This window comes from Miniopterus natalensis, chromosome 14 (assembly GCF_054644295.1).
Source record: "Miniopterus natalensis isolate mMinNat1 chromosome 14, mMinNat1.hap1, whole genome shotgun sequence".
NCBI lineage: Eukaryota > Metazoa > Chordata > Mammalia > Chiroptera > Miniopteridae > Miniopterus > Miniopterus natalensis.
In genome coordinates this window covers 11,647,846-11,656,155 of record NC_142094.1, presented here as the reverse complement: position 1 = coordinate 11,656,155, position 8,310 = coordinate 11,647,846, and the positions used below count along the sequence as shown (strand labels likewise).

The 8,310-nt window shown below is 45.3% G+C and overlaps 1 protein-coding gene across 4 annotated transcripts; it reads right to left on the bottom strand.

The window, feature by feature from the left end:
• Window positions 1–1,478: 1,478 nt before the first annotated feature.
• On the bottom strand, window positions 1,479–6,223 carry ZNF32 (zinc finger protein 32). 4 transcript variants are annotated; one of them, XM_016206996.2, is made up of 3 exons: window positions 6,151–6,223; window positions 3,675–3,814; window positions 1,479–2,415 (listed from the first exon to the last, which is right to left on the bottom strand). In XM_016206996.2, the coding sequence occupies exons 2-3, from the start codon at window positions 3,742–3,744 to the stop codon at window positions 1,664–1,666; spliced, it is 822 nt and encodes a 273-aa protein (XP_016062482.1). In that variant the 5' UTR covers window positions 3,745–3,814; window positions 6,151–6,223; the 3' UTR covers window positions 1,479–1,663. The 4 variants fall into 4 exon arrangements, with proteins under 4 accessions (XP_016062482.1, XP_016062481.1, XP_087680407.1 ...); XM_016206995.2 differs by lacking the exon at window positions 6,151–6,223 and adding an exon at window positions 4,313–5,470; XM_087824281.1 differs by lacking the exon at window positions 3,675–3,814 and having other exon boundaries at window positions 6,151–6,206.
• Between the last annotated feature and the right edge of the window lie 2,087 nt (window positions 6,224–8,310).

The following is an 8,310-nucleotide window of genomic DNA, read 5'->3' as shown; positions in this document are numbered from 1 at the left end:
TTTTTCTTTATATTCCTAGTTATAGGAATTCTGTTCAGCTAATCTTCAGGTGGTTCTCTAGAGTGGTTATTTTATAAATTAGTTGTAATTTTTTTTTTTTTAATCCTCACCTGAGGATATTTTTTCCATTGCTTTTCAGAGAGAGTGGAAGAGGGAGGGAGGAAGACATCGATGTGAGACACATCAATTAGTTGCCTCCTGCATGTGTGCTGACCGAGGCTGGGGATGAAGCCTGCAACAGAGGTACATGCCCTTTGCCAGAATTGAACCCAGGATCCTTCAGTCAGAAGGCTGACGCTCTAACCACTGAGTCAAACTGGCTAGGGCTATTAGTTGTAATTTTGATGTGGTTGTGGGAAGAGGTGAGCCATGTTTCCCTATTCTGCTATCTTGACCAGAAGTCCTCATCATTATCTTTTTTTTTTTTTTTTTACATATTTTTATTGATTTCAGATAGAGAGGAAGGGAGAGGAGGAGAGAGATAAAAACATCAATGGTGAGTCATTGATCAGCTGCCTCCTGCACACCCCCTGCTGGGGATTGAACCAAGATCTCCTGGATCATAGGTCGATGTTCAACCGCTGAGCCATGCCAGCTGGGCATCATTACATAAATGTTCACCATGAAAATTTATATAGATGGCTAAAGTTAATAAAAAAGGAAATTCCCCCGCAAAGCTAATCCTTTCTCTCTAATATCCTTCAATGTTCATTCTCTAGAGGTAAAAACATACTAGATTGGATTATCCTTTCAAATTTCTTTGTTTCTGTGTGTGTGTGTGAAGCAGGAAGAGGATAGTAGAGGACTGGACCTTCATTATTGACTATAAATCTAGACTCAGTAATAAGGACAGTTATGCCCTTTCTAGGTAATTTCAACCTTGAGATACTGCTATGATTGTCAGAAGGGGAGTGATTGGCATTGTGTCTCCTGGGAAGAGTCAGTTTAGTAGAGGGCAGATAATAGGCTTAGGATTCTCAAAAAAGTTGCAAGGTTTCCTGCTGTTTGGCTATAGGCAAATTATGTCTATCTCAGCACCGGAGTATTGAAGTGAATCAGTATACAGACTTCAAATCTTTGCAAGCTTAAAAAGGAACCTTCTTTTGTAAGGAAAGGTTAGGACCTCTGCTGTGGATATGGGTGATTTGTTAGAATAGGTTATTTTGGGGGAGAGGGCTATCACCCAGCTAAAACAATGTTCAATAAGAGTATTATTAAAGTAGTTAGATTTGCCTCATTATTTCTGCCCAGTAGTCTTAAATGCAAATCAAGATTAATTTGAATATGTAGAGAAGAAAAGAAACTTGGGATTGATAAACTGTGTATTTTTTTTTTAAAGGCTGATGGTGTCAACTAAAATTTTGAAATCTGTAACTGTTACACACAGAAGAGTCTCTGAGTGTGCACTAAATTAATGGAAGTATCGTAGGAAATTAGGTCAAAATAAACTGACAGAAATTATGAAACGAACACGATAATGATAATAAACAGGACATTTATTTTTCAGACTCATTTGGAAGAAAGGAGAAAAGTCATTTTGTCCTACCCAGTGATGGTCTTTCTGAATGAGTATCCATTCACTGCACAGAACTGGATAGGTGGCTTGATCTCAGAAGATTTTATACTATTAATTCATAAAGAGAATTCCCTTTGAAGAATGTGGTCAGAGGGTGAGCCTTTGTGAGCAGCTTCGCTGGTGCACAGCCAGACTCCCTCTCTGAGTGAAGCTTTTCCCACATTGGCTACATAGATATGGCGTCTCTCCTGTGTGGATTTTGCCATGCAGGATACAATTTCCCCTGGTATGGAAACTCTTCCTGCATTGTACGCAGGCATATGGTTTCAGGCCTGTGTGGACTCTGATGTGAACAATTAAGCTTCCTTTCTGACTGAAGGCTTTTCCACACTGATCACATCTATAGGGCTTCTCACCACTGTGAACTCTTCTATGAACAGCAAGGTTACTCTGATTCCTGAAACTTCTCTGACAAATTGCACACTCGTAGGGTTTCTGTCCAGTGTGGAGTCTTTCATGAACAGCCAAACTACCTCGTTGACTGAAGCTTTTCCCACACTCCTTGCACTGATAAGGCTTCTCTCCTGTGTGTATTCGCTGATGTGTAACAAGATTGCCTTTAGCCCTGAAGCTTTTTCCACAGTGGGTACACTCAAATGGCTTTTGACCAGTGTGGATTCTCTCATGCAACGTTAGACTACCCTTTTGCCTGAAGGATTTTCCACATTCCTGGCACTCATAGACCCTCTGTCTCACTCCAGGTGAATCTTCCTGTAGTGTCTTAAAATCTGGGGATTTTTGTTCCAGCTTCTCTCTTCTGAAAGAATTCTGGAAGTCCCAGCTTGAGGATCCTGTGGCCTCAGCATGATCATATTTGTGGTGGGCTTCTGTCATCACATCTGGTAAAATGAGAGGGAAGTCATGTAAGATGTACCAATATGCTGAGTGAGAAGAATAGGGAGAAAAGAATGCTTTGTTGAGTGATTATGTGCCACACATTATACAGTGAACTTTGCATGGATAATTTAATCCTGAAAATAATCCTATGAGATTGCTACAGATAAGGAAATGAGAGCATAGGGAGATTGTCCAAGGTCATGCAGGCAGGTAAGCGTAGAGCTGGGATTCAAACAGGCATGCTCCACAGCAGTGTACTGCCTCTATATTTTGTTTAATGTAGCTTTCCAAATAATCTTGTGAGGTAGACATAAACACCTCCAGACTCAGAAAAATTAAAAAAACTATACAAGATCACATAGAGCCCCACACCCAAATTTTATCTGACTTCAAAGAGGTGAGGATGCAGGGCCTAAAGCTTTAAAATTTTGGAAGTACTTCATTAGGAAAATGTATAAGTAGGAACAGGGCCTTGAAGAGACCAATGCAAGAGAGGAATCCTGAAACTTAGATTTCATTAGCTTCATGAGAATCCATTTCTGCACTAGTCTGCTTTCCTGACAGTGGAGTAAACTCCATGATGTCAGAAAACATGTAGAATCCTTGGTACTTTACACCTATTATCTCTAATCCCTGCAGGGTAGAGCCTATTGTCCTATTTTACAGATGAAGATGCTGCAATTCAAGGAAGTTAAATAACTTGTCTGATATTACAGCTCAAGCCATAACAACTACAGAATCTGATACAGGGAATTTTTCCCTTTAAAATTCATGCTACTTCAGTCAACTAAGCTGTGGTGGAATTGAAATCAGTTTTGGTTTGGAAGTTATTCTCAAACATTTCCTATTTACAGTATTTTCCAATATTGCCTTGTATCTGAGCTTTCTACTGCCCTTTAAATATGGGCCCAATTTATCATTACCCCATATTAACAGTTTTTTTTGGAGTCATCCGAAGGAGATTTTCTCATTGTTCCTCTGCCTTACCCTTCTTTATTCAGTGACTGCACTGAGATATAAAGATGCTCATTGATTCTCTGAGAGATTACCTCAAGTTTATCTCCATATCAGGACTGTTTTTCTGCTGTTTCTACTGTTATTTCTAACTTCAACTTGCAGTCTTTTCTGGTAACCCCCAGGAACGGTGAACTCCACCAAAGGAATGTCTCCTCTGTTTCCTCAGCCTGCCAACCAGTGCTGAGAACAGGGACACTTCATATGGTGAGCTGAGGGCATCCCAGCGATCAACTGACTCACTCACTGAAAAATGCTACATTCTGGGCATATCTTCCATGACAGTCCAGCAGGGTAGCTGTTGGAAATCCAAACATGTCCACTCCTGCTGTATGACCTTAATCACCACCTCTTCATGTGATGCTTCCATAGGGTGTTCTTGAGCACCTGAGGAGGAAAACACCAAACAAACAAAAACAAAGTACAACAACAAAAACAGGAGAGGGCAGGAGAATTGATGAGTGAAAGATTAAAGTCAACAGGACCTCCAGTTTGGGGTACGAGTAAATGGAGGAACTCTGGATGGCCTGATGTAAAGTTAGTCACCTATAATGTAACAGCAAAATGATACCACGACCACACACAAATGAGCCCAGGGGGAAGCAGGAAGTGGAAAAGTAGAGAACACATAAACACATATCTCTCTTCCTGCCAGTTCTAAGATAATGGGCACTCCTGTTTGTTCCTTAGCCGTGGCATGTGATTAGAATATTCTAATTCCTTCCCCTATCTAACCATCTGCTATTTGGGTAGCCTCCAAAGGAATTCAGATTCTAAAAAACTGAATATTCAGCCTTTATGATTGGCAGTACTATGGAAACTGCTATAGCTCTTCTCTCCAATTCCCCCTAAGTTATAAGGACAGAATGAGATTTCATATGTTACCTTTAAACAGTTCTTAGGAGTCTCCAGATCCAGACTTTCCCCTCTCCTACTCGTCAGGATATGAGAATACCAGTTCTGAGGGAAGTGTAAATACTTGTCAGTACTTAGAAAAGGAAGGCCTACTTTGGATTCCAAAACAGCCCAAGGTATTCCATTTAGGGTGAGTAACTTGCCCAAATTCTCAGAGCTGGTAAGGAGTCAAAGTGGAAGAAAGATTTAAATCCAAAATTTTCTGGACCCAAAGCCAAGCCTATGCCTTTACACTGGACAGTTCTCTAGTTCCTCATTACTAAAGAGCTGGTGGAATTTTTGTAACATGGAACGGAATGGAACAGGGCTTGGTCAGACTTTACTACTCATCTAGATCCTAGGAATTCTCTTGCCTCATATTTTTTTCTGTTTTTTTTCCTTTGGAATATTCTATTCTTACTTCCTGATTACTGAATTCTTACACTTTATACAGTCGTTCAGTGTATAATCTTTGTTTTCTTCTAACATGTCTCATCAAAATGCTGGCCACCTGATTTAATGAAATGGCTGTGTGATGCTACAGTTCTCTGCTTTGTTAACTGAAGCACCTGGTCTTGTCAACTGCACATTCTGCTACATGTTGTAGTGACTGAAGAGGCATTTTAAACTCTTATTTGGAGGACTCACCTCCAATTGGGAGTACAAGCTACAAAGGAATCCCCTATCAGAGTGTCAGGATACTACAGGACATTAATTTAGAATTTCAAGGTGTTACTGCTCAACAACTGCACATTCACCAAGAGTCAGGGGAAAGTACCTGGCACCTGCTGCCTGAGGTTGGACTCTGTGCCTGGGGAGTTGAACAAATAGAGTTTGGTTAGAACAAGTGGGTAGACCTTACAGCTCCACCTCTCCACATACTGTGAGCGCTTCAACAAGTAATACACTCAGCTGCATCTCAGGAACTTCCTTGATTAATAAAGGGAACCTTATTTTTCTCCTTAGATCACATCTCTGAGGAATTAATTTCCTGAAGAATTTGGAGAAAGGGGCATTACCATAGCAAATATTGCTTTCCTAGCAGAAAGGCTACTTATCCTTTGGAAAAACTCAGAATTAGGCTGTGAGAGACTTGCTGCCTTGGCTCCCCATTCCCCCATGTGACCTTGGGCAAGTAACCAAACAGTCCTCCATTTCTTCACTTACTAAATAGGTTAATAGCAATTTCATATCAGGTAGCTGCTGGGAGAATAAAAGAACCAAATGTGAAGGGTCTCTGGCAATAGCTGTAGATTTACGGCCTGAAGTTGAGAGCCCTCAAAAGAAGACAAGAAGTAGGGGTGACTGCTCTCTCCAGAACCTCCTGGGGAATAGTTTCAGCATTAGGAGACTTTGGGTGGCGATGATTATTTTCTCCACGCAACTGAAGCCACTTTGTCCTTTCTCCCATTTACCGTCCCCAGAGAGGCTGCAAGTCTCCCGTGCATCTTCTGAAGCCCTCGCCGCAGGCCAGGGTACACCTGTCTATTACCGCCCCCTCCGGCGGCTGCAGGGCGCGGGGCCCTCCACGCGTCCTGCCCTGCCCAGCGTGCACAGAGGGACCCCTGCTCTTCCGGGCGGACTCCCCCTCCCTCCTCAGCCCCCCCAGGCACGCCTCGCGCGCTGGACTTCAACCCTCCCCCAACCCCCACCTCGGTCCGCTGGACGCTGCTCTGCAGCCGCAGACTTCTCCCCTTGCGGCTGGCCTCCCTCGCAGCCGACAGGCCTGCCCTGCCCAGGGCTGTGGGGGCAGCAGAGGGCCCTGGGGGCCGCCTGTTGCGTGGCCCTGGCTCACCTGCACGCCCAGACCTGCCAGCAGCCTCACTCACCACAGCGGCGCAAGCCCACAGACAGACAAAGGCCGGCGCTGGCCCGCAGCAGCGCGCCAGCGAGCAAACCAGACTACAGCTCCCAGGAGGCTCCGCGCAAACCCGCTCTCCCGGCCCAGGGCCTCCACGCCCAACTTTCCCGGAGCACTGTGGGAAATGTAGTTCTCTCGGGCGCCCAGCGCTCTGCCTGAGGTGGGGACTTGTCCTCAGACTAGAGCTGGACAGAAGGGACCACCTGGTGAAGCCGGCTGCTGAGCCAGGAACTGGGACGTACAAGGTTCTTGCAGGGCACCCTGGAAGGAAACAAAGTCTTGGGGAGCAGTTGGTTGGTAAAGCCTTGGGTGCTTAGAGGTTATGTGTAGGGTTTATGTGTTTGTTAGATAGGACAAGGGTCTCAAGGTCTGGGCAGTTTTTACTACGTAATTTTTGCCAAATGTTAAAGGCTAAGCCTCCCTTTGGGAGCTAGAGCTTTGGATATGAGTCCCTTGACTCCTTTACTTGCTATAAGTAAATAAAACTACCTGTGATAACCACTGCTCCATCTTGAACACAGCACTTCTTGAGTTCTGTAACAAATTTGGTGCCTCCAGATGGGCCTCTCTTAAAGGGACTCCCTCTCAAGGCAGCCAATCAATGACGACTCTCTCATCATTGATGTTTCTATCTCTCTCTCCCTCTCCCTTCCTCTTTCTGAAATCAATAAAAATATATTAAAAAAAAAAAAAGACTCCCTCTCGGCCTGGTGTGGGTGCTTGGTGCAGGTGCAGCTCCTCTGGGGCTTACCTGCCTGCGTCTCCACTGGGCAGAGGATCTGCTCTATGGGAGATTCCTGCTTGGTGCTGACACCAAAACGCTTCCTGGCCTGCCTCCCTGCCTCCACAGCAGGCGCAGTGGCCACCTGAACCTTTTCATTCAGCGCTTTGAAGGGAGGTGGGTAGGTCAGCCCCAGTGGTCGCTTTAATTAGCATATCCCGTTTGGGTACAGGGTTGTTGGAAAGGTGGTTTCAGTTCTGGTGTGTGCTTGTTTTCTGGTTGGTTGGGCAGGAACTGTCTCTGGCCAGATTCAGAGCCTAACGGAGGTCTAACTCTGGGGGAGTGGAGGACTGCCTGCAGAGCAGTCCAAGACATTCTCAGGTGACAATCTCTGGTCTGGTTGTCTGAGTGTCTGTCCTGCAAAGCTGGATTTTATTCTTTGTGTGACCTTGTTTGTCTTATAGGTAAATGTTCTGGACTTGCAAAATGAAGCGGGTTGAGTCAACCACATGTATGTATTTTGAGAATAGAAGCCAAAAGTTTGGGCTTCCTAGTGACATGGAAGAAGGTGGAAATGACACAGGGAAATGAATTATTTTAGTAAGATTTTAGCGTCGTCTTAAGAAGTAATTTACTGGTTCCCTGTCCATTTGTCTGCAGGATAGTTTTGAGGTCACAAACTCTGGGCAGGTACACAGTCATGCATTCCCTATGTCAGATCCCAATCAAGTCTAGAAGACTCCTGAGACTTCAGCTTCTTTCCTAAGCAGCAGCCCATTAGCTCCCTCTCTTCAATTCAAAGCTGTGGAGTGGCTGGGGGTGCTGCAGGTCGAGGTGAGAGAACTTGCTCTCTGCATCCGCAGGAAGGAGGAGGTGCTTCTAAGCTGTTTTCTCTTTGGGGAGTGGCCCCCACTCAGCCTTGGCACAGGCCCCTATAGCTTTGGGAGTCTGCTAATTGGCAGTGGACTGGGCTGACCTGTGCCCTTACCCTGCTGTGGAAGCAGCAAGGTGGAGCAGCCCAGTGCTTTGTCACAGGCAGAGGTAGCCACAGAGGTTTAGGAACAGAATGCAGCACTGCTGAGGTGTAAGCTGGAGGAAGACAGGGAGGCCACACCACCCAGAACCTTCTTTATAGCAGATTGGGTCTGAACTGTGGCATGTGAGCCAGGCTGTTAAACCAGGCATGCTGGGCCTGTCCTTTGCCTCTCACAGCCCCACCTGCCTGGGACGGGGAAAGCCTTGGGATACCTTCTCAGCCCATCTTCTCTGGGAGTTCAGAAGCCAGAGGGCTGAGAGGAGCTGGGTCCTGTAACTGCAGTAGGAGGTGACTCTGCTAGTTTGGGCGTCTGGGGCCTGAGAGAAGAGGTGAGGCTGGGCAGTACCTCCTGTGAGCAGCCCCTCATGGCA